Source organism: Bubalus bubalis, chromosome X (assembly GCF_019923935.1).
Source record: "Bubalus bubalis isolate 160015118507 breed Murrah chromosome X, NDDB_SH_1, whole genome shotgun sequence".
NCBI lineage: Eukaryota > Metazoa > Chordata > Mammalia > Artiodactyla > Bovidae > Bubalus > Bubalus bubalis.
This window is the reverse complement of record NC_059181.1, coordinates 142703415-142729142: the sequence shown is the minus strand read 5'-3', so window position 1 is coordinate 142729142 and position 25728 is coordinate 142703415. Positions and strand designations below refer to the sequence as shown.

The window sequence follows — 25728 nt, the reverse complement described above, 5'->3', positions numbered from 1 at the left end:
AACAAAATCACAAAAATTATAAAATATATACATGAAGTTTGCTTTTAAAATAGGGTGTTTTTTTGCAAGGTAATAGTAGGTTGCAAAAATGAAAATTAAAGGAGTAATAGAGGACTTAAAAAATTTTTTTTTAATTTAAAAATGATAATAGTAAAAATATATCTAGGAATTTCTCTGCAGCTGTTGTGGGCAGTGTGGGGTGAGTTCAGATAGTTCCTTGATCCAGCTTATACTTCTCAAGATCTTTAGGCCCCTTCCAATGTAGTCAGTGCTAACTACAGGGTTTTAATCTGCTGTACCTGTCACTTCCAAAGTGGTTCCCTCTGTTTATTTTGGCTTCTTCTGTTTGCAGGTCTCTTCAGTGTCTAATTTCCACCCTGACACAAGGGGGTGAAGGTGGTCACTTATTTAGGCTCACTTGTCAGTTGTGCTGTGGGGAGGGAGGAACACTGCAAACAAATATCACTGGCGTGTGTGGGGAGTGCTCGCAGTGTCTTGGCCACACTGGGTTTGCCCCTGCTTATGGCATGTGTGCTTTCCCAGTCTACACTGCTCAGGCTCCAGGTTGTTCTGCAGGGGAACTGTCTAAAGCGAGCCCTGGGTTGCATGCACTTCCCAGGTCTAAGCCACTCAGGTTCAGGTTCTCGGGTACTCCACAAAGGCACAGACTCAGTTGGGCCTGCATTTTGTGCCCTTCCCAGGTCCAAGCAGCTCAGGTGACCAGGTGCTTGGTGAGTACACTCTCTCCTGGGCAGGGGGTGGGGTGCATCTTATGGCCTTCCCCATCCCAGCTGCTCCATTTCCTGGGTATGAAGTAGGCATGCCATCTCAGGTGTGCTGTGTGTCTCTTCTGGGGAACTGATCTCTGGCTGTGACCCTCCCGGCGGGTGTCAACCATCCAGAATCCCAGGAAGTCTTGGTTAGCAACTGGGAGCCTGCTCACAGTTTGATAGAGGATGCCATCTCTGGGGCCGAGATTGCCCATTTCCGGCTCTGGCTGCTGTCCGCCTGCCTCCCTGCCTCCGGCGGGGGTTGGGCCGGCCCACAGCCGGCTAGCTCTCCTCTGATATTTGCTCCGTCCTTTGTTCTGTGATCGGGCCCAGCAGTGCCTTGCTGCTGCTACTGCTAAGTCGCTTCAGTCGTGTCCGACTCTGTGCGACCCCATAGATGGCAGCCCACCAGGCTCCGCCATCCCTGGGATTCTCCAGGCAAGAACACTGGAGTGGGTTGCCATTTCCTTCTCCAATGTATGAAAGTGAAAAGTGAAAGTGAAGTCGCTCAGTCATGTCCGACTCTAGCAACCCCATGGACTGCAGCCTACCAGGCTCCTCCATCCATGGGATTTTCTAGGCAAGAGTACTGGAGTGGGGTGCCATTGCCTTCTCCGAGCAGTGCCTTAGGTTAGGGCTTTTTGCGGGATAGTTCTCTCTCTCTTTTTTTTCTCTCTCTCTCTGGCTATCCCACAGTTTGGGTTGGTATCTCACATTAGCTCCCTCAGATTGCCCTCAGGGCATTTAGGCCTGGTCCTTACCCTAAGCAATGCAGTCGGCCCCTTCCTGTTTAGCCCCCCGCTTTCTGGTGGCGGATGCAAGTGTCTGGGCTACTTGCCTGCTGGGAGTTGTCATTAGGCATGTAATCTGTGGGGTTTATTTATTTATTTTTCCTCCTGGTTATGTTGCCCTCTGAGATTCCAAAACTCCCCACAGACCCGCGAGTGAGAGGGTTTCTTGGTGTTTGGAAACTTCTCTTTTAAACTCCCTTCCTGGGATGGGTCTCCATCCCTAACTCTTTTGTCTCTCTTTTTATATTTTATATTTTGTCCTTACCTCCTTTTGAAGACAATGGGCTGCCTTTCTGGGTGCCCGATGTCCTCTGCCAGCATTCAGAAGTTGTTTTGTGGAATTTTCTCAGCATTCGAATGTTCTTTCTATGAATTTGTAGGGTAGAAAGTGGTCTCACTGTCCTATTCCTCCTCCATCTTAGGACCGCCCCCTTGAGATAATTTCTTATGCAGCAATAAAAACATATACTCTCTGATGCCACACCATATCCTTATGTGGAGTTTTCTATAACTAATTGACTAAAGAAACAAGTCCTGGTTGTAGACAGTTGTACACAATTACATAAGCACCACATGTTGGTTTGCTTCTAGAAGAAAAAGATTCTGTAAATAATATACAGTTTGATTTCTTGGATTTATACTTGGACTGAAATGTAGCATATAGGAACAGGCACTTCTTGATCTGTGGAGGGAGGACTTCTGAAAATTTACTACCCCTAAAAAGTAATGAAGGCACTGGCAGATATTGTCAGAATAAAGGGTTTTTAGAACTTTGTAATTAAGAAAGCACTTGTAAAAATCTGAATAGCATTTACTCAAGAAAAATGGCTAAGACAACACTAGCAACAGCAAAACAATAATAAACCGATCATAACAGCTAACTTTGTGGTGTTTTAAATGGTCCTCTTCCCAGCATCTCTTCTGCTCCTTGGGACCTTGGAAATCAAAAGACTCACAATTATGGTTTCTCTAAAAAGTGGCAATATATCAGCCACTGAAGGGGCAGGAAAAGGTTTGGAGCTTCCCCCAAACTCCATTCTCAGAGGATTGTCACATTTAAGGTGCCTGGCAATTCCTTGAAAAAGCACAATTCTCAGGACTTATCCATAATTCAGTAGTCTGAGAGCTTGCTGTGTGAAGAGCCTGAGTCACTACCTGAAAGTTCAAGGCAGAAATCCTGTATTGTAGTGTTGAATAGAAAGGATGACAATGGGCAATTCTGTCTTGTTTTGATTTTACATGGAGTCCTTCAAATGTTTCTCCCCTAGGAATAACTGCATTGTAGATTTCTGATAGACCCCCTTCTTACATGCTTTTAATCGTTCCTCATGGATATTTTCTGCATTTTATCACATATATTTTCTGCATCAATTAGGATGATCATATAATCTTTCTCTTTTTCTGTTACTACAGTGTGCCAGTACTGACTTACTCCCTCAGTTTCAAAGTCACCCTTTTGGCCTGACCTGTGAAAGTGGTTCTGGTTCCTTTAATTTTTTTTTTCTTGTGGAAGCAGACACAAAAGTCTGCCTGCAGAGGGTGCCAGGGTTAGGGCTGCGGGGCAGGGTTGGGGGGTGGTGGAGTGGAAGCTGGCTCCCGGTTCTAGGCCACTTGTTCAGTTGCTCAGGGTGGAGGCCTCTTTAGGCGGCAGCATCTCCAGTGCCCAGTGATGTGGAGCTGTCGCCAGTAGCATCTGTGACCAGGGGCTTCCCTTGAGTCCTCCCAGGCAGTAACACATCTGCTTCTGGTGAGACACTTCCTAGTGTACTTCCCTCCCAGACACCTGAGGAGAATGCATTTCCGGCAGCTGCCCAGGGTACATTCTAGAAAGTTACACCTGTGAAGCCTTGACACATTTACTGCCCTTTTGTGAGTTACTTCCAGGCTCCTCCATTAAGGTCAGGATTGATAGCAGGAATGTGGATTGTTTTTCCGAGGGCTTTCTCTCTGCCTCGGAGGGTTCCTATCCCTGGGTGTTCTACATCCAGGGTGGAGCCCTTCCTAGGGGACCTCCTCAGCTCTGGGGAGACACTGCCTTGGGGGCTGGCTTCAGCCCAGAGGGATGCCATTTCTTGGATGCTTTAGTTCAGCCTTGTCGGGGACAGGGCTGGCCCTGGAGCTCCTGCTCAGTTCTGGGACAGTTCCCTGTGTGATTCTCCTCACCCGGGTGAAGGGATGCTTCTGCGGAAGCTGGGGGAGAGGGGATGAGTGCTTCTTGGTGGCTGTCCTAGCCGTGAGTGAAGACGTTTCCTGGGTGTGTTACCTCAGGGCTGTGGGTCCCTCTCCTTTGTGGGCTTTCCCTCAGTGGCAAGAGCCTTTTCTCAGATGCTCAGATCAGCATGGGGAGCAGTTGTGCTTGGACTGTGTGTCTGCTTTGATGAGGCAGCTTTTCCTTGTGATCTGCTCATTGTCCATGGGGCTGTTACTGGGAGTGCTTGTCTCCATCTTGGGAGGACTTAGGTGCTGTCACAACCGAGGGGGTGCTATTCCGAGGGTGCTCTAAGACTAGGGTGGAACTTGGTTGTCCTGGCTCACCCGTGGGGTGGGATACTTTTCCTATGATTTCTGTGCCTCAGCCTTAAGGAAGTTCTTTAAAGTTTGGAGTATGGCCTTGGGCATTTGTGTGGGAATCTGGGTTCAGCAATGTATGAAAATTCAAGTTCCACCGTATGCTCAAAAACACTCGTTATAAAGTCAGTCTATAATTTCAGCTACTCTGGTGTGTGTGCAGTGAACTCTCATTATGTTTAAACTTGCATTTTCTGCCGAATAATGGTTTTTAGGGGGGCTATTCACGTATGTCTTTGTGAAGTAGTTGGCTTAAAGCTCAACATTCAGAAAACGAAGATCATGGCATCCGGTCCCATCACTTCATGGGAAATAGATGGAGAAACAGTGGAAACAGTGTCAGACTTTATTTTTTGGGGCTCCAAAATCACTGCAGATGGTGACTGCAGCCATGAAATTAAAAGACGCTTACTCCTTGGAAGGAAAGTTATGACCAACCTAGATAGCATATTCAAAAGCAGAGACATTACTTTGCCAACAAAGGTCCATCTAGGCAAGGCTATGGTTTTTCCAGTGGTCATGTATGGATGTGAGAGTTGGACTGTGAAGAAAGCTGAGCGCCAAAGAATTGATGCTTTTGAACTGTGGTGATGGAGAAGACTCTTGAGAGTCCCTTGGACTGCAAGGAGATCCAACCAGTCCATTTTGAAGGAGATCAGCCCTGGGATTTCTTTGGAGGGAATGATGCTGAAACTAAAACTCCAGTACTTTGGCCACCTCATGCGAAGAGTTGACTCATTGGAAAAGACTCTGGTGCTGGGAGGGATTGGGGGCAGGAGGAGAAGGGGACGACAGAGGATGAGGTGGCTGGATGGCATCACTGACTCGATGGACTTGAGTCTGAGTGAACTCCAGGAGTTGGTGATGGACAGGGAGGCCTGGCGTGCTGCAATTCATGGCATCGCAAAGAGTCGGACATGACTGAGCGACTGAACTGAACTGAACCCATATTTTATTGATATCTTTTTATTTTAAAAATGATTTGTAGTTCTGCATATATTCTGGATTCTATCTTTTGAGATATAGACATGAGCATATATATTTAAATATATAATTTTTAGTATCTTCTATAACTATTTTTCACTCTTAAATGTGTCTTTTGATTAATGGAAAACTTAAGTCCATTTAATTTATTCTTGATGGTTAGTGCTTTTATACCTTTAAAAACCTTTGCCTACCCTATACTATGTAAATCACATTCTGAGTTTTCTTCTAGATCTCGTATTAATCTCAATTAAATGTTTTATAAAATGGAATGTGGTAAGAGTCAAGGTTTATTTTTTCCCTGTAGTTATCAAGTAGACTTATTAAATGGACTATCATTTACACATTGAGTTGTGGCTCGCAGTGTCATAAATCTAGCAATTTTATATTTCCAGATTTATTTCTATATTCTTATAGAAATATAAGAATATATATTCTATGTCCTCTTCCATTGGTGAAAAAAATTGGCCTATCCTTGCTCCAATACCACATATTTTAAAAATACTATATCTTTATAGTAAATCTCATATCTGATTCTGTGTGTCTTCCAACTTTGTTCATTTTCTTAAAGATTGTCATGACTATTCACAGCCCTTTAATATCCTTATACATTTTATTATCAGCTTGAAGATTTTTCCCACAACTAACATGATGGAATTTTAAATATGATTGTAATAATCATTTTGGGGAAAAATGACAGTGACTTAATAACAAGTCTTCCAATCCATTCAAAAATTATTTCACTTCATTTACTGAGCTCTTTCTTTTCTCTCAGTGATGTTTTATATTTTTACTAGCACCTCTTTCATTAATTTCTTGGCATTTTATGTTCTTGATACTATTTTCAGTGGTATTTTAAATTCTCTTTCTAATTATTTTTAGTATTATTGTGAAATACTAGGTTTTTTATTTAGTATTTCCTTTATGTCAAGTCACTTGACTTCATTCATTGATTAACTCTATTTGGCATCCTTTTGACTATTCTGTGTGTAGAAAAATGTCATCTGTGAATAATGACACTTTTACTTCTTCCTTTGCAAACCTCATAGCTATTGTGTTTTTTGGTGCTACTGCACTTTTTAGTACCTCCATATGTTCTTGAACATATAGTGGGCATCCTGGTCTTGTTTATAAACTCAGGTAGAAAGTGTTTGGTATATCACCATTAAGTATGATGTTTGCTATAGGATTTTTTTTTTCTTTAAACATATGGCTTTTTGCTGTAAGATTTTGATTAGGTTATGGAAACTGGCTTCTCTTCTGAGTTGCTGATAATTTTTAATCATGAGTAGATGTTGAACTTGGACTCATTGGACTCATCTTTAAAAATGATCATGTGGGGACTTCCCTGGTGATCTAGTGGTTAAAACTCCACACTTCCATTGCAGGGTCGCCAGTTCAATCCCTGGTCAGGGAACTAAGATCCCACATGCTGCATAGTGCAGCCAATAAATAAATAAAAAGAAAATTAAAAAAAAAACTTCTCTAAAAATGATCATATGATTTTTCTTTTTTTTTTAAATGTGGTTAACACTGATTTTTTAAAATGATTTATTTATTTATTTTTGGCTGTGCTGAGTCTTCATTGCTGTGTGAGGGCTTTCTCTAGTTGTGGAGAGCAGGGGCTACTCTGTAGTTGTGGTATGTGGGCTTCTCACTGTGGCGGCTTCTCTTGTTGTGAAGCATAGGTTCTAGGGTGTGCGGGCTTCAGTAGTTGGTGCTCCAGGGTTCTAGAGCACAGGCTCAATACTTGTGGCACATGGGCTTAGTTTTCCCTCAGTATGTGAGATCTTCTTGGAGCAGGGATCAAACCTGTGTCCCCTACATTGAGGAGAGGATTCTTTTTTTTTTAATTAATTAATTTATTTTAATTGGAGGCTAATTACTTTACAATATTGTAGTGGTTTTTGCCATGCATTCACATGAATTAGCCATGGGTGTACATGTGTTCCCCATCCTGAATCCCCCTCCCACCTCCCTCCCTATCCCATTCCTCAGGATAATCTCAGTGCACCGACCCTGAGCGCCCTGTCTCATGCATCAAACCTGGACTGGCAATCTATTTCACTTATGGTAACATACATGTTTCAATGCTATTCTCTCAAATCATCCCACCCTCGCCTTCTCCCACAGAGTCCAAAAGTCTGTTCTTTACATCTGTGTCTCTTTTGCTGTCTCGCATATAGGGTCATCATTACTATCTTTCTAAATTCCATGTATATGTGTTAGTACACTGTATTGGTGTTTTTTCTTTCTGACTTACTTCACTCTGTATAATAGGCTCCAGTTTCATCCACCTCATTAGAACTGATTCAAATGCATTTTTTTTAATAGCTGAGTAATATTGCATTGTGTATATGTACCACAGCTTTCTTATCCATTCATCTGCCAATGGACATCTAGGTTGCTTCCATGTCCTGGTTATTGTAAACAGTGCTTCAATGAACACTGGGGTAGACATGTCTCTTTCAATTCTGGTTTCCTCAGTGTGCATGCCCAGGAGTGGGATTGCTGGGTCATATGGCAGTTCTATTTCCAGTTTTTTAAGGAATCTCCACACTGTTCTCCATAGTGGCTGTACTAGTTTGCATTCCCATCAATAGTGTAAGAGGGTTCAGTAGGAGGATTCTTAACCACTGAATCACCAGGGAAGTCCAACACTGAGTGATTTTTGAATTTGACATGAACCTTGCCTTTCCTAAGGTGTATACTACACCATGTTGGTGTATATCTTTTTCATCAGTTTTTTTTTTGAGGGGGATATGTGTGCTAATCTTTGGTTTACAATTTTTATGTCTATTTTCAAGGAAGAGATTTTGACTTGTAGTTTTCCTTTCTTCTAATGTCTTTGTTAGAAGTTTGTATCAGCTTTATATGACCTCATAAAATGAGTTGAAAACTAGTCCCCTATTTTTTGTTTTCCAAAGGAGTTTGGAAATATTTAACGTTAGAACTGGTGTTGCTGCTGCTGCTGCTAAGTCGCTTTAGTCGTGTCCGACTCTGTGCGACCCCATAGATGGCAGCCCACCAGGCTCCCCCGTCCCTGGGATTCTCCAGGCAAGAACACTGGAGTGGCTTGCCATTTCCTTCTCCAATGCATGAAAGTGAAAAGTGAAAGTGAATTCGCTCAGTCGTGTCCGACTCTTAGCGACCCCATGGACTGCAGCCTACCAGGCTCCTCCATCCATGGAATTTTCCAGGCAAGAGTGCTGGAGTGGGGTGCCATTGGTGTTAGGTCCTCCTAAATGTTTGGAGGACTCTTTAGGGATGCCTTCTGGATAATAAGGTTTTTCATTTTTTTAATTCATAGTTTTACCAGATACAGGAGCACTCAGATTTTCTATTTCTTGTTTGGTAAATTTTGGCAAGTTTTATTTTTCATAGGTATGTCTAGTTCATCTCAGTTTTTAAATCTGAAATGAAGTCATTCATAGTATGCCCTCCATTAAGAAAACTTCTGATGGATCTATGGTATGTCTCCTTTTCATTCTTAGTATTGTTTATTTATGGGTAAATGTAACCTAAATCAATTTTACCTGAGGTTTCTCTGTGTTATTATTAGTGTTTTTCAAATGTCATACTTCTGATTTTTTTTTTTTTACCATTTTTGAACTGGGCTTTTGAAATCAGCACAGTCTAATGCCCTCTTTTACCATAGTAATTAATTCAAGTATAAAAAAAAAAATTCAAGTATAAGAATGTGAACTAAAAAGCCCAGTCACAGTAAATCTTCGGATTTCTACTGGGAATGCTAGGACAAGGACATACCTGTTTTTTCCTGCTAGATATGATTGAAGTAGCATGTAATTCAGAAGCCTCTGACATCCCAAATGGGATGAAAGTGGCATCAAAGAAAGCAGATGGGAATGATGGAAAGAGACTAGGCTCTTGAGGGTTAAGCCTCGTGTAAAGCTAATCTTCAGGTGTGTGTTGAACTGTTGTATCATTTTAGCCAAAATGGGTGGAGTGTTCTGCTCCTGCAATTGAAAGCATCTATGCAAACCACATAGATGAACCACAGTGTTCACTGTGGAAAAGAAAAAGGGAAAAAATAATTTGAAAATCACCAGTCATTCTAACAACTACTTTACTTATCTTTTTTGACTGTGCTGAGTTTTTGTTGCTATGAGGGCTTTTCTCTAGGTGCAGCAAGCCGGGGCTACTTTCTAGTTGCAATGTATGAACTTCTTATTGCGGTGGCTTCTTTTATTGCAGAGCACAGGCTCTAGGGCGAGTGGGCTTCAGTAGCTGGGAAAAGTGGGCTCAGTAGTTGTCACTCCTGGGCTGTAGAGCACAGACTCAATAGTTGTGGCACACAAGTTGTTGCTCTGCTGCATGTGGGATCTTTCTGGACCAGGGATCAAGCTGGGTCTCTTGCATTGGCAGACAGATTCTTTACCACTGAGCCACCAGGGAAGCCTCAACAAAACCACTTTTAACATTAAACATTATGAAAGGCTGGAGTGTCATCATAAAAAGTCAGTGTTATTTTTATACTCTTATCTCAGCTTTAAGAAATTCTGCCTACCAAAGCTCCCCTCTGGCTCTGAAACTGCACAATGCAGAGACTGGAGAAAAGCTCTTAGAGAGGTGTTACTTTCTGCTTTTACATAAGCAGATCCAATGTGAGGTCCCTGGCAGGAGCGTAAAGAAACCAAGGGAGTGATGAACTCCTCTGTTGGGCTTGGAGTCATGTTTGAGGATTGTTAAGCCTCCTGTGCTGGTCAACATTCAACAGTTTAGTCCAGGCTCTGACGTTCGGCAGTTTGGGTTCAAAATGCAATTTCTGTAGTTTCCTAGGGAATGATAATTCTCAGAAGGATGGATTCACACTCTGAAACCTCACGCGGGATGGATTGATATATAAGCATATCAGTATTGGAGTGAGAAATGTAGTAGTAAGCGGACTGAAATTTATTTTCACTATTCAATCCCGTTTTCCCAGTTCCTTTTTAAAACATCGTTGAACACACCACATGGGGCCTTATTGTACAGATTTCAGTTACATTCATGTTCTTTTTGGTTACTCTAAATGCTAGCCACCTCCTTTACTCATTTCAACTCTTTCATAAGGCAGTACTCTTCCAAGTACAGAGATTTTGATTAACAGATTTTATTTAAGGCTGACTGCTTTTGACCTGGGGGAAAGCTCCTCTACTGCCAAGACATCCCATCAATTACAGGAATCTTTGCAAATGTTGGTTCCGCCTTAACACAAAATCTTTGCTTTGTTAATTTGTCCCCGAGTTTTTGCCAAAATTTTAGCATCTTGGAAGATAAAAGTAAGTTAGTAAATGTAAAGCAATTAGAAGAGAACCTGAAAGTGAAGTGGAAGTGTTAGTTGCTCAGTTGTGTCCAACTCTTTGCAACCCCATGGACTGTAGCCTGCCAGGCTCTTCTGTCCATGGAATTCTCCAGGCAAGAATACTGGAGTGGGTTGCCATTCCCTTTTCCAGGGGATCTTCCCAACCCAGGGATCGAACCCTGGTCTCCTGCATTGCAGGCAGATTCTTTACCATCTGAGCCACCCTGGAAGCCCAGAAGAGAACCTAACTGGTATTAAATAAACCATGAAAATAACTCCCCCCTTTTGCAGTCCTCTTTAATGAGAAATGTAAATGGTTCAGAAAGATGTTTATCATGACTTTATTAAAATAACAGTGTTGCACATTCTCGGGTTTATCCTTGAATGATAAGAACTTTAAGTTAGTATTTCATACCAGGACATCTCATCTTTCGGAGAAGGCAATGGCACCCCACTCCAGTACTCTTGCCTGGAAAATCCCATGGGTGGAGGAGCCTGGTAGGCTGCAGTCCATGGGGTCACAAAGAGTTAGACACAACTGAGCGACTTCACTTTCACTTTTCACTTTCATGCATTGGAGAAGGAAATGGCAACCCACTCCAGTGTTCTTGCCTGGAGAATCCCAAGGACAGGGGAGCCTGGTGGGCTGCCGTCTATGGGGTCGCACAGAGTCGGATATGACTGAAGTGACTTAGCAGCAGCATTGAGTAGTGCCTGTCATGTAGCTCTGAGATTGACATTTGAACCTCTGTGCGATTGGAAGTGGGTGGATTGAATATTCCTACTACTCTTGCATTCACCATCTACAAGTTGCAGTCTGTAAAGTTTCAGTCAATATTTGTTAGTGATGAGTTTAAATCAAATAGGGAAAAGAAATGGAATTATTTCTCCTAATAATCGTTGACAGAATGGTTTATATTTCCTCAAAGAGGTAATCATGAGTTTAATCAATTCTGGCTAATGAGATTCACTCATTCCACAAGCATCCTGAATAATCATGTACTGTGTTTGCCTCTGAACTATACTCATGTTACCTTCCTCCTTTTTTCATTTTCACTGTACTAAAAATAGGTTGCTTTTCCTGAGAGTAGCCTGTTGGGGCATGGTAACCTTGACCCACAATAAAATTCATATTAATGATGCAAATGCATGTTGTGTATACACACATTTATATATATGTAGAATGCAATTTTTAATGGTACTTTTTTTTATCATTAATGGAGTATGTTTACTGAAGTTTTCAGGAAATGATGACTGATGAACCAGAGGAGTTTGCTGTAGAGCCTAAAACACTAAAGAAACACCATGGAGAACCAAGGAGTCCTTCCTCATCTAAGAGGTCAAGTGTGGCATTGCCATCAATGAAACAAACAAGAGATGGAGAATCCCATCTTGGGGCCTCATCCGTGTCTGTGAAGATGGTGAGGATACTTATCCTCAACTCCTTTTTGTGATCTTACCCAGGAGAGTCTGCTTCTGCCTTCTCTACTCCATTGGAGCTAATCTCATTAGGGTCACCAGTTTTGGTTGACGCTGCATTGATTTCTCAGCCACATTTTAAGAATAATTTTATTTATTTTTGGCTGTGCTGGGTCTTCATTGCTGTGCACAGGCTTTCTCTAGTTGTGGTAAGGGAGGGCTACTCTCAGGTTGTGTGTGGGCTTCTCTTGAGCACAGGCTCTAGGTGTGGAGCACAGGCTTCAGTACTTGTGGCACGTGGGCTCTAGAGCACAGGCGCAATAGTTGTGGTGCATGGGCTCAGTTGCTCTGTGCCACGCGAGATCCTCCTGGACCAGGGATCGAACCTGTGTCTCCTGCATTGGCAGGCAGATTGTTAACCACTGGACCACCAGGGAAACCTTCTCAGCCACATTTGATACGTATGTTCAACCACTCCTTTACAGAAAGATTCTTTGATTCTTATACTCCACAGTCTACTGTTTTTTTCCTCTTTATTGGATGCACTTTTTCATTCTTTTTTTCTGCTTTTTTCCCTCCAAATATTGTGATTATTCTCAAATCCCACCATTTTTCTCTATCCCTTAGTCCACACTGCTGAATTGCTCATTGCTCACCAAGCTACTACAGTATAAGTTCTTCACCGATGTCCCTATTTTCCAACTTCCCTCTGCCAGCCCATTTTCTGATCTGCAGCCAAAGTGATCATGTCAACATGGAAATCAGGATGCATGCCACATCCATGCTGAAAACTCATCATCACCTTTACTAGGCACTCAGAGCACAGTCTGAACTGCTGATTCTGGTCCACCAGCTCTGCATGACCTGGCCCTGCCATCCTCTCCTAATGCATGTCCTATTGTCTCCTCCTTGGTCTCTCTGCCTTGGTCCTCTGCTCTGTGGTCCCTGGCCAGTCCCCTCCCCAGGGCCCTGTGTGTGCCCTTACCTCAGCCTGGAAGTCTTCCTATGTTTGTGCACAGGCTGGCTCTCTCCTCCTCCAGCTCCTGCTCTCTGTCCCATCCCAGCTTACTTCTTCCATAACACAAATTCAAACTATAATTATTTCACTTGCTCATTTTGAACTTACTGACTCCTGAGAATTTTTCAGTTCTGAGATTTCTCCATGGTCTATTCTCTTACTATGAAATAAATAATTTTAGAAACCGAGGAGCACATGAATGTCCATGTAGGGTTGATGTAAGATACCTAATTGTAGTTCAATCTCTACATTAGGTTTCCAGAAACCTCTGTCATTCACAATATCCATGAGGAGGGGAGGGAAAGTGGTCATACCCTGCTTGATGGCTTATTCTCAAAATCCACTCCACGAGAGCTTATGAATATGGTAGGAGATGGTATCCCACCCAACCAATTAGATGCTCTATCCAGTGACTTAACTAGCTTCAGCCAAGATGGGCTGATTCACAAAACTTCTAGTAATGCCCTCTAGGAGGACTCATTACCAGCTATGTCTCTACAGATGACCAAAAAGCCATCGCAATGTCTCCACTTGGAATGATGCCCCCAAAACCACCATTATGTCTAGAGGAAACCAGTGTTGATATAAAACATCAATTAAGGAAGGAAATTCGACAGTTTGGATGAAGTATGTTGTATAACAGTTTCTATCATACCATTGGAAGACTCTCATTCTGTGATTTAGAATAGATTGAACATATCTCTTAAGGCTCATTAGTTCCCAGAAATGGGCTTTCACATAATTTAGAATGATTCCTTTATAGTTTGACTAAAATGTTGTAACATATTTTTCTCTTTTTTTCCCTTTTTTCTCTTTCTTTTCCTTTTTTACTCTTAGTTATTGTATACAAAAGTTTTATTATTAGTTATATTCAGGTATCTTGATTTAAACATTAAAAACACATATATTGTGTAACATTCTGGTTTATGAAGAATGGTTAATGAGTTTATTGGATGCACCAAGACTGAATTCTAACTCAACTTTATATTTGAGAACTACTGAAAGTTTATTTTTTAAACATTTTCAGAATATGAAAAAATCTTCAAATTGCTTAAAGAAGTGCAAGGACCTCCAGATGTAAGGAAACAGTTTGTTGAATTTGCCATCAAAGAAGCAGCAAGGTGAGTGTAAAGAAGAACTCTCCATTGTTTTTAAGGAGTTGGGCCCAATGCAGTGCTGGGGTGAGGGGTGGGTACAGCCCTGCCTGGTATTTCTCAGACCCAAGTCCTCTGTGAGAGTTAAAGTTGTCTCCATAGTTATTTAGGTTCATATTATCTGAGTCCATCTCATTCTTCCAAGCTCCCCTTCTCACCAGAGTTTGATTGCGCCTTGAACCTCAGTTGACACTCTATATTTTCTGGATTGTCTCTTGCCATCAGGGTCCATTCATATTCTTTTGTAAAATTAAGCTCCTCTTTCTGTTCCCTACAGTGCTCCTACATGATAATTTCTTTGCATGTCTCTTGGTTAATGACTTGTCTCTTTATTTTCAGATTTAAAAGAGGGCACTTAATCAAGCACCTTAAGATAATACTAGAAAAAATAGATTCTGACCATTTTCTCAACAAAGACATTTGCATTCTAAACATATAATCCTGTTATCATCATGATCAATAAGAAATAATGACCAGATTGCCATCTTCTGGATGGAATGGAATGTTGTCAAAGCCTCTCAGCATGTATCTGGTTAACAAAATTGTCTCCAGAAGCAAGAAAAAGCATTGAAAATTTAATGTTATAAATTTCTGTTAGTAAAAGCTGGGCATTTGCCCTAAGCATTTTGTTTGAATGAATAATTTGTTGTTTGTCTTCTCACCTGAGGTGGGGGTGTTATTAAATCATCCAGTAAATGCTGCTACAGTTCTGGTTTCTTCAGCATGTCACCCTGTGTAGCTGGTATTTATTACTGCACCCTTTCCCTATCCATTTCTTATTTTTTCTCCCAAGGCAGCACTGAGGCAAAACTCAGCTGGTTTTGGTGCTTGGCTTGAGGGAGGACTCAAACCTCAATTACAAAAGAGTCTGGGCCATTAGATGTCCTCCCAGGGTTGAGTTGTTGTAATTTCTCATTAACTCATTATTAGTTCAGAGCTGGTTCTGAATAATCTCTTAGAATTCTGATGACTTGAAGTTCCACCTTTGCACAGCCTCCTTGTCACTGGTCACAGGTCCATTTAGAGAAAGTTGGGACAGTGATATTTGGCAGTGTAGCATGGCCTTCCTCAAGGGCAAGCTGCAGTCATTATGATCAACAGAGAAGACCCATCACAGAGCTCTTTACAGATGCCTAGGCTCCCCTTGGAAATCAGTATACCACTGCCTTGGTGAAAGTTGTGTTCTTTGGATATCCTGAGGTGAATGAGCACATATTATGTGATAAGTTCACTCTAATGTTCCAGTCTCCCTAAGCCGTTGAATGTCTCACTCTGCAGTATGTCAGGGAAGTTCCTGCATTTCTCTGAGTCCTCTAGGGCTTTTTCAATCAACTAACTACAATGGAGTAAATGTTCATGTACCTCCCAAGAAAATGTCAAAACCCTAATCTCTAATGTGATGGTATCTGGAGGTGGGACTTTTGGGAGGTGATTGGGTCACAAGGGTGGAGCCCTCATGAATAGAATTACTGACCTTATAAAAGAGACCCTGGAGGGCTCCCTTCCCCCTTCCAACACATAAGAATGTAGTGAGAAGTGGGCCTTCTATGAACCTGGAAGTGGACTTTCACCAGACACCAAAGCTGCTGCTGCCTTGATCTTGGGCTTTGGGAGCTTCAGACCTGTGATGTTTGTTGTGCAAACCATCCAGCCTCTTGTATTTCACTAGAGCATCGTGAATAGACTAAGGCACCAGCTGCACAAACTCTGAGAGGCTTTCTTAACCCCTGACACCAAAACATTTAATCCAGAGTCTCAGGTTAATAAGCCCATATATGAAAAATTTGGTCTGATTAAACTGTATTTTCCCTCTACCTCCACCTCACTGTAAAGAACTATTTACACGCGAATTCCACAGAATTCTGTCTATACACATTTTGAAATTTATGTGGTTCTTTTGGCAAATTCTGTACCTCTGCAAGAGTCACACTTTACATCATACTTGGTGGCCTGTGGGAGTTTGAGGCTTCTCTCAGGATTTTGAAGGAAAGAGAGGTGGTGGATGCAACTTTTGAGGAAGATCAGCAATGCCCTGCAAGGCTGCTTCTTCAGGCCAGAGGATCACTGATTCTTCAAGCAAAGGAAAAGTCACCTCTGACAGAAGTTTTGCTTCTACTGGCAAATTACCTCACAGAATTTAGGGGTTCCAAGTACCCAGTTTCATCAGAGTCTGTGCCTGTGTCCCATTCCACTTTTCAGAGTCCCATTCATTTCTAACTAGTGCCCTAAGATTAACAGAGGAGATCTTGAGAACTTGAGAATTCAGTTTGTGTTGTAGTTCAGCCAACCACAGCATTAGACTTCGGGTTTGGTTTTCCCACCTCTTGGCCCTGGGGATACGAGAAATTATAGTAGTTAGTAGAAACTTTCGGGTCCTTTATATAGATCTTCAAAGGAGACTTTAAGGACCTGAGCATATTATTTTCTTCCCTAAAATATCCAGCAGATTTAGAAGCAGCCAGTCATCTCCATTACACTCCTTATTTTGACTGAAATGGTCACAAATAGCATCTACTTGCTCACTTGTGCCTTTGCCTTTCATAGGCACTTGATTATAGGTATCCAAATATGGTAATTTGAGAAACCCCTTTGCTACTTATTGCAATGGACTACCAGTCCCCTTTAAAACTCAGGATAAAAGTTACTAATGACTTTAATCTGATTAAAGAAGGAATTCCAGAAACACAGAACAATCTCAGAGAATTCACCCTTAATATGTGTTCTCTAGAATCTCTTTCAATACCAAAATCTATAAGTCAGGCTTCAGCTAGAAAAGGAGAACCAGTAGGAGGTGTGTGTGTGTGTCTGTGTGTGTGTGTGCACACACACACGTGTGTTGTATGGATTCATCACAGAGAACTGACTTATGCAATGGTAGGAGCTTGTTCAGCCATCTCCATAAAACTGTTGTCTCTTCATCTGATGCTGAAGCAGCTCAGACATTCAGGAAGAAAGGTCACAGCCAGGCTGAACCCCACATATATGAGCTGGAACTCCCCACGAAGATTTAATTAAGACACGTATCTTTTCCTTTGCTCTGACCTTGGGAAAGAGGATACTTTGAAGAAACCTGAGCCTGGCAGAACTCAAGCACTTTCCTCCTTTCTCAGCTTAGGTGTCTCCTCCTCAGAAAGGCCTCCCCTGACTACCAAATTCACAGTACCATTCACTTGTTTTCCTCCTCTTCACCTGACTTCAACTTTTTTCAGAGCATTTGACAGAAGCTCTGGTTGTCTGGTGTCTTTATCTCCCAACTGGAAAGTAAGATCCATGAGGGAGTGTTGGTTCACTGTGATTTCACACCTAGATAAGTGTCTGGTATTTTGAAAATATCTAATAAACATTAAATGAGCTATTTTGTAAATCCTCACAATAAGCCTAACAGGTCAATGCTGTCATGACCCTCAGATCACAGAAGAGGATGTGGAAACATTAAGAGGTTAGCTAAGTAGCCCAGAGCATGAGCACATCAGGGTTTCCCTGGATCTATGACTCATTGCGCAGCTCTGTCCTGAGCTCAAACTTCTTCCTCTCCTCCGGTGGCGCTGCCCTCAGACTGCAGGCTTAGGCTTCCCTGGTCCACAGCATCCCATTGGTCCGTGTTTGTCATGTGACCCTGGATACATCACACGCTCTGCTCACCTTCCTTCCCTGACAGGGGTACCCAGGGCAGGGAGGATGTAGGTGTCATCTGCCTCAGCCCTTCAGCTCTGATGACTCTCAGTAACTGCTGTCCTGTCAGGCTTGGTGAAACTTCTCTCATTCAGTTAATCTCTGGCTCATAGAATCTGTTTTCTCTGTCCCCCAAATTAGATCACTATTTATAGAATCTGTTTTCTCTGTCCCCCAAATTAGATCACTAATCATCAGTGAATGACCCACCTGAACTCTCTGTCCCAGGCCTTGTTGCCTTTCCTAGGTACTGGGTCGTGACCATTTCCTATATGCAGCACCAAGGCCTGGGAGAACGGTGACTGAGAACATATTAATAAGACGGGCCAGGATCGGCTGTGGCTTCTTACCTTCATGCTCACCTCAACCTGGCAGTATCTCTTGAGTCAGGGCCATGATTTACACTTAAGTCCTCCAGGGTTCATGTCATTGCCCAAGGTCAGGAGAACTGGTTGTCAGCTGAAGCCAGACTTATACTCCAGTGTCTTCACTCCATACACACACACACACACACACACACACACACATTCTTTTTCAGATTCTTTTCCATTATAGGTTATTGCAAGATATTGAATAGAGTTCCCTGTGCTATACAGTAGGTCCTTGTTGCTTATTATTTTATATATAGTAGTGTGTATATGTTAATCCCAAACTCCTAATTTATACCCTCCTCCTCCCCTGCCACCACTATCACTTTGGTAACCATTAGTTTGTTTTTGATGTCTATTTGTTTTGTAAATAAGTTCATTTATATCATATTTTTAGATTCCACATATAAGTGATAAAACATGATATTTGTCTTTGTCTGGCTTACTTCACTTAGTATGATATACGATAATCTCTAGGCCCATTCATGATGCTGCAAATGGCATTATTTCATTTTTATGGCTGAATAATATTCCATTATTGTAAATATATAGATAATGGAATATTGTATATATATACATGTATACATACCACATCTTCTTTATCCATTCATCTGTAGATGGACAGATTAGGTTGCTTCCATGTCTTGTGTGCGAGCTAAGTCATTTCAGTCAAGTCTGACTCTTTGTGATCCTATGGACTGTAACCTACCAGGCTCCTCTGTCCATGGAATTCTCCAGACAAGAATACTGGAGTGGGTTACCATGCCCTCCTCTAGGGCTTCCATGTCTTAGCTATTATAAATAAACATTGGGGTGCATGTGTCTTTTTGAAGTATGCTTTTCTTCAGATATATGCCCAGGAGTGAGATTACTAAATCATATGGTAGCTTGACTGTTCATTTTATAAGGAAACTCCATACTGTTTTCCATAGTGGCTGCATCAATTTACATTCCCACCAACAGTGTAGGAGGGTTCCCTTTTCTCTACACCCTCTTCAGAATTGTTATTTGTAGACTTTTTGATGATGGCCATTCTGACTGGTGTGGGGTGATAACCTCATCATAGTTTTGATTTACATTTCTCCAATAGTTGGAGACATTGAACATCTTTTCATGTGTGTGTTGGCCACCTGTATGTCTTCTTTGGAGAAATGTCTATTAAGATCATCAGTCCAGTTTTTGATTGGATTGGATATTTTAGGTGTGGTATTGAGCTGTATTAACTGTTATATATTTTGTAAATTAATCCCTATCAGTTGCATCATTTGCAAATATTCTCTTCCATTCTATAGGTTGTCTTTTCATTTTGTCTATGATTTCCTTTGCTGTACAAAAGCTTTTAAGTTTAATTACAATGTTTATCTTAAGTACAGCAGAATTTATGTGTTAAATAAAATTGTCATGGCAGTAAAAAATATTAAAATGAGATTGTTAGAGTATTAATGGAAAAAGCCATAGCACTGTTGACACAGTTATTTAAAAGGGATTGCTTCACTGCCTTTATAATTTTTAAAATATGTTTGTTAAACATCCTGTCAGAAGAGAGTCGTCTTCAGTATTACAGATTCCTGTACTGTTGTGTTAAGATTCACCTATACTTCGGAATCTTCATGAAACATACTTTCTTTTGAAATACATTTCATTGCTAAGATAGTGTAAACATTGCTTTCACCTCAATGTAGAAATACTGTTATTTTGCTTGTTTTTCTTTCAGTGCCAACAAAATAAACCTTATTTTGCGTTAAAAAAAAAATCTCACCACAGCAGTACTCATGTTAGAGATTGATTAAATAACCAGAAGACTGGAATCTTGAAGGGCACATTGAGAATCCTGCCTACTACTCAAGCCAGAAGTGGACAGCTGCATCAGTCCAGTCCACTTCGGGACAGCCTGGAAGGACATGGTGAAGGGTAACCCTCCCAGGGAAGAACTTTGAGCAGTGCACCTGTCGTTCCTTCTGCCAGGAGAGTCAGCCACAAGTATGAGTGCATAGCTATGCCTAGGTCACGTCCACTTCATTGGCCAAGAGGTCGAGGGCTTTGAGGATACATAGTTGAACATTTGGGACAAGGAGGTCCAGGGGAAAAGTATGTGGATGCACCTGTCCAAATGGATACATGATATGAAGATACTTGTGTCTTTTGAGAATTCTCTATAAATAAGCTTACCAGAGCAGAATTTTAATAATCTGATGGATAGGTATTCATCATCTAGAACTCAATCAGCTTCCTTCTCCAGCATTCAGGTAATAACCCAGTGGGCTCAAGAACCAAGTGGCCAAGGTGGCAGGGATGGAGATTATGCTTGAAGTAATTCTAGAAAGCAGTTTGTTTTTTCTGCCATAGTCGATTCATAGGTCTTGAAATCAAGGGGTGGAGATGGAAGTGCCTCCTCTCACTACTTATCCCTAAAATGCTTCCCATCCCTGTTACTTTGTTTTAGTGAACCAGAGATCTTAGTCCACTAAGGAACAAAACAGTGATGACATTGATATGGAATTCAAACTGTCAGCTAGCCATTTTGGTCCCCTCATCCCTTTCCATCAAGAGGTGAAGAAGGGGATCCCCTACAGGCTTGGGTAATGGAATCTGACAGTCAAAGGGTTTTGGGGTTCCTACTATACAAGGGGCTAAAGAGGAGTATACCCAACATTGCTAAAGAGCTGACTACTCTCACATCTTCTGATTAAAGTTTATGGAAAATGATAACCCACTGAAGGCAGGACATCTAGCCCAGACCCTTCAACAATTAAGATTTAATCATCCTACAAGGCAAAGAACCATGATCAACTGTAGGGCTGCCTCTGGGCAAAAGGAATAAGAAATGAGTAGTGAAAGAGAGCAGTTATGACTACCAGCTACAACTATTGGACCTGCTCCCAGGACTGTACATTTAGCTTAATGTGTTAATAACATCCCCCTCCTCAGGTAGGAGAACAAAGACAGACAACAAGCTATACTTTCACTGGAAATTCTTAGGGCAATAGGCCAGCTTTTACTGACAGAGAACCGTAAAATTGAAAGGCTCCACTGCTTTTTCTCTTAGCCTCTAGAAGGGCAATTTTCTTGACAACAATATTTTAAGAAGCTTCGACAGCATCTCATCCCACCATGCAGCATAGAAAATGTGTAGTTGCTTCTCATTGTTCTTTGCAAGAACACGGTTATCTATTTTTCTTGTGATTGACTGTTTTTGCTCAGGCAGTCGGATTCAACTTTTTCTAGGACCTTTTCAAGTTGCTGAATTAAGACTACTCTTTTAAACCTGAAAATAAAGAGGCATTGAATTAACCAGAAGATATTTAAGCATCTATGATGTGTAAGGCACAGTAATAAATAGAAAATACAGCTTGCAATCTACATGGGAACTGAAAACATATCCTAATGGAAAGATACGGTCTAGGAAAAGACCAAGAGAGGCAATCAAGGGCCCAGGCCCATTCCAGACTATAGTGAGCTTAGAAGGCTCTGTGGATGAGTTAGACTAAAATAATAGTCATCTAATGCCTATGGAAATAGCATAAGCTGTAATTGAGGGCCAGACTTTGGCATAAACAAGGCCTGTTCCTGCCCCTGTTCAGCATTGGGCAGAACTGCATTAAAAAAGCTGAGAAGTTCTTTTTTATACTCACCTTGCAGCTTCCTTGATGGTAAATTCAACAAATTTTTTCTTGACTGCAAGAGGTCCTTGTACTTCTTCAAACAAAGTGAAAATTCTTGCAAAATCTGAAGATATTAAAAAAATAAGTATTTCTAAAGAGATGAGAATAGTGCCTCTACCACTTCAGCAACCATTCTTCATGGGCTACAATGTTACACTCTATTTCACAGTGTTACACATGCCTTTCCAATGATGAATTATAACACCTGTACATCTCTACTAAGGAAACTACCGTAAACATTAACCATGCAAAACAAAAAAAACTAACAGGGGTATTAGGAATTTTTAGACAAACTATCGTAAATTATGTAAAAACCCAATTCAATCAAAAGATGAGTTCAAGATGTAGGTTCAGTTTACTCTAAATTGAGCAACTTCCCATGGTTTTATTAATAGATATTCTTTCACTACTTACTTCGTCCAAACTTCCGAACTTCTTTCATTAATTGATATTTTATATCATCGTTAATTTTCTGTGCCATAGCAGGACTAATCTGCAATTTATTTGGCACAGTTCCCTTTGAAGACATTGCTGCGGCTTTGGAGTCAGCTGCAGAGACACTGCAGTTCTTGGTTCCTCCTATGAGTGCATTATTCCTAGGTTTGTGAATCGGCCCATCTTTCCTAAGACTAGTGAAATCATCAGACAGGGAATCCACTTGCTTGAGTGGGATACCATCTCCTGCCATATTCATAAGCTCTGATGAAGCAGATTTTGAAAAGAAGCCCCCAGGTGGAGTTTGATTATTTTCCATCTTCTGCTCATGAACATCGTGAGCGACAGTAGCAGCTGCAAACCAAATTAAGAGATTGAGCTGTGAGTTACATGCATCTTACCACCCCCGCAGGGACATCCCTGTGCACTGAAGTTTTGAAGAAATTATTTCATAAAGCAAGAGGATGTTCCAAGTGGAAATAGATCCCCAAAATAGGACTGAACAAGGAGCATACAACAGACCACTTTTTCTCTCTTGACACTCTCAATACATACAGTAATGTATCTGAACAGTTCAACTACTATGCAAACATTCATAGAGCCCTGGCACTCATGATTTAATGTCTCCTCAATGCTCTTTATGAGTTGAAAAGCTGAAAGTCTCACTCTATGTCAAGATGTCTGATATCCACAGTCTATCACCTCAAATCCCTGTCAGTACATGATCCTCCTTATCCATCTTTTCTGTCTCAGAAAAGTGAATTTCTTTTTACTCCAGGTCTGACATATCTTCTCCATTGACTCATCGTCCTCTGTGCTGGGCACCGTGCCAGGAGCTGGGGGCAGCCTCCAACAGCACACAAAGAAACAATCCCCACCCTTATGGAATGTCCGTGCTCATGGGAAGGCCAAGCAGGAAATGTACTATGATCCAACAAAATAATTATAGTTCAAATTCGTGTTTGGGGAGAAGCAAGCAGGGAGGGGACAGAGAACAGGAGGGCGAGCCCCAGTGGATCATGAGGTCAGGCAGAGCCCTTCTGAGCAGGTGTCCTTTGGGCAGAGGCTGGAGGAGGAGGGAGAGCTGGCCTGTGCCCATGCAGAGGACACGTGTTAGGAGAGGATGTTGGGCCCAGGTTGTGCTGAGTTGGTGGACCAGAGTCAGGAGCTCATATTGTGCTCTGAGTGCCAAGGAAAGGTAATGAGGCATTTTCAGCATGGATGTGGTGTGATCTGATTTCTGTGTTGATATGATCACTCTGGCTGCAAGTCAGAAAATGAGCTAAATGAAAAGGTTGGAAAGTAGAAAAATAAACTACTGGAGTATCTTGGTGACACAATGGCAGCATAGATCAGAGGAATGGAGAGTAATGGTGGGATGTGAGATTTATACTTAGTATCAAATAGCTGAACTTGCTAAGTGATGTAAGTGAAAGAATAATAAAAGAAAAAGAATCTCCAGTGAATCTGAATATTTTAGTCTGAACTACTGGATAGACCAAGTGTGTGCAGGTATTAAGTAACTGCTCGCAAGAATGGAGTGTGGCCAACCTTTCCTGATTTTAGTTCAGTGACCTCACATTGGTAGCCTGACCTAGGCCATGGTGGGACTACTTATACTACGGATATCTGCAAACTTTAAATACTAGGACTTCTAAACCCTTCCATGTGCCCTATACCTGTGGATAACAGGTTGTTACACATTTATGTACATTACATCTGATGAATGGTATTATTAGCTGAGATACAGAAGGCTAAAAGTAGAGCATTTTTGAAAAGGGAAAAGGTCAGAAGATCAAACATGTAGAACCAGTTGAATTGTAGATATCTAGTATTAACAGATACTCAATGGAAATACCATGTAGGCAGTTGTATATGAGCCTGAAGTTCAGGAGCAAGTTGTGGTCTAGAGGAATAAAGGTAAGAATTTTTGTAGTGTGAATCATATTTAAAGCTGTAAGACTGCATGGGATCATCTACAGAGATGGTGGATTGAAGAGAAAGGAGCCCAATATTCAGCTTTGGGTCTCTGCAGTACTTAGAGGTGGGAAAGAAGACATAAAAGGAAGGAAAAAAATAAGTCACTAATAAAAGGGCAAGGAACCTAGGAGAATGTGGTGTCTGGGGACACTAAAAATTTTCCATGGAAGAGGGAGTGAACAACTGTATCACATGCTGCTGAGAAATTAATGCCAAAGTGTAGCACACACTGGTGACTTTGACACTGCTTCATTGGAGTACCATAAGATGGAGCCAGACTGCACTTAGTTAGAGCATGAACAAAATGTGAACACAGGAAGAATGTGAGCAGATCTGTCCTCTTATTTAGCCCTTCATCTCCTTCTGTCTCAGGAAGCTGCTTTATTAACTCTTGCAGCAACTCCAAATGATTAGACCTAACTAGTCCCTTGCCCCTCTACTTGCAAGTATGCTCATATCTGTCCATCCTTCAAGGACATAACTATACGCTTCTTTTGACATGACTAAACCCCAGAGATAGAGTTCCCCCCTCCTTGATTGCTTAGCCGTGGTGACATACTTTGCCTTCTCTTAGATGATGAGTGGCCCTTGGGCTCTCCAGGATGTTTCCTTTGTTTTTGATGCCCTGCTGTGACTTGAACTGCTTTATCATGCTTCATTTTCTGAAAAACATCAGTGGACACATTCCATTAAAGACAAAATGCAGTCACAGGCTTCATGCATATACAGCCATGCATTTATATCATTAAAAGAAGTTTTAATCATGGGTCAAAGATTTACTGTCACTCAACACACACTCTGCTCTCAGAAAACACAATCCAATTTCAATCCAGTCTAAGTGAAATAAGTAGAAGGTAAAATAGGAGGTGTTGGCCAAAGCCAAACATGGTACAACTTTGATTATTAAGAATGCTGGGAAATGAGTGGTTCTCATTAACCAAAGTGATAAATGCATGGCTGTCTCTAAATTTAGAGAAATACACACCATTTTGTTTTAGCTCTTCTTAGGGGAGGGAAAAAGGAAAAATTTTTTGTCATTTTGTGCTTTAAATCTATTAACACACTGATTAACACTTTATTAAATGGTACCTGTTGATGGTGAAAGTTAGAGTACTGATAATGTAAATCCTCGCATCTCTAACCTATGGAGATTCAAATATGTCACCTTTGGGGCTGGGCAGGTCTTCAGAGTATTTTTCAGTGTTGGTGGCAGATAAAACATGAAATTGAAGGCTATAATAGGTTCAGTTCAGTTCAGTCGCTCAGTCGTGTCCGACTCTCTGTGATCCCATGAATCGCAGCACGCCAGGCCTCCCTGTCCATCACCAACTCCCGGAGTTCACTCAAACTCACGTCCATCGAGTCAGTGATGCCATCCAGCCATCTCATCCTCTGTTGTCCCCTTCTCCTCCTGCCCCCAATCCCTCCCAGCATCAGAGTCTTTTCCAATGAGTCAACTCTTCGGATGAGGTGGCCAAAGTATTGGAGTTTCAGCTTTAGCATCATTGCTTCCAAGGAAATCCCAGGGCTGATCTTCAGAATGTACTGGTTGGACCTCCTTGCAGTCCAAGGGACTCTCAAGAGTCTTCTCCAACACCACAG

The 25728-nt window shown here is 41.6% G+C and overlaps 1 protein-coding gene and 1 long non-coding RNA gene across 2 annotated transcripts; one reads left to right on the top strand and one right to left on the bottom strand.

Annotated features, from left to right (window-relative positions):
- The first annotated feature begins 11657 nt into the window (after window positions 1–11657).
- LOC112582221 lies at window positions 11658–14522 on the top strand. Its single transcript, XR_006548684.2, has 3 exons — window positions 11658–11839; window positions 13883–13976; window positions 14349–14522. It is a non-coding gene; the product is annotated as an uncharacterized LOC112582221 (long non-coding RNA).
- Window positions 14523–21006: 6484 nt separating this feature from the next.
- Window positions 21007–24979, bottom strand: LOC102409267 (integrator complex subunit 6-like). Its single transcript, XM_025276882.2, has 4 exons — window positions 24686–24979; window positions 22126–22500; window positions 21682–21775; window positions 21007–21314 (listed from the first exon to the last, which is right to left on the bottom strand). The coding sequence occupies exons 1-4, from the start codon at window positions 24783–24785 to the stop codon at window positions 21218–21220; spliced, it is 666 nt and encodes a 221-aa protein (XP_025132667.2). The 5' UTR covers window positions 24786–24979; the 3' UTR covers window positions 21007–21217.
- Between the last annotated feature and the right edge of the window lie 749 nt (window positions 24980–25728).

What these genes read in the sequence shown, in the direction of transcription:
- LOC102409267 (XM_025276882.2), bottom strand. Translation starts at nt 24,785, where the DNA reads ATGAAGCATGATAAAGCAGTTCAAGTCACAGCAGGGCATCAAAAACAA. An exon ending in ATCATCTAAGAGAAGGCAAA is followed by an intron (nt 22,501 to 24,685) that starts GTATGTCACCAC and finishes TTTGGTTTGCAG; the next exon opens with CTGCTACTGTCGCTCACGAT. An exon ending in AGTTCGGAAGTTTGGACGAA is followed by an intron (nt 21,776 to 22,125) that starts GTAAGTAGTGAA and finishes TAATATCTTCAG; the next exon opens with ATTTTGCAAGAATTTTCACT.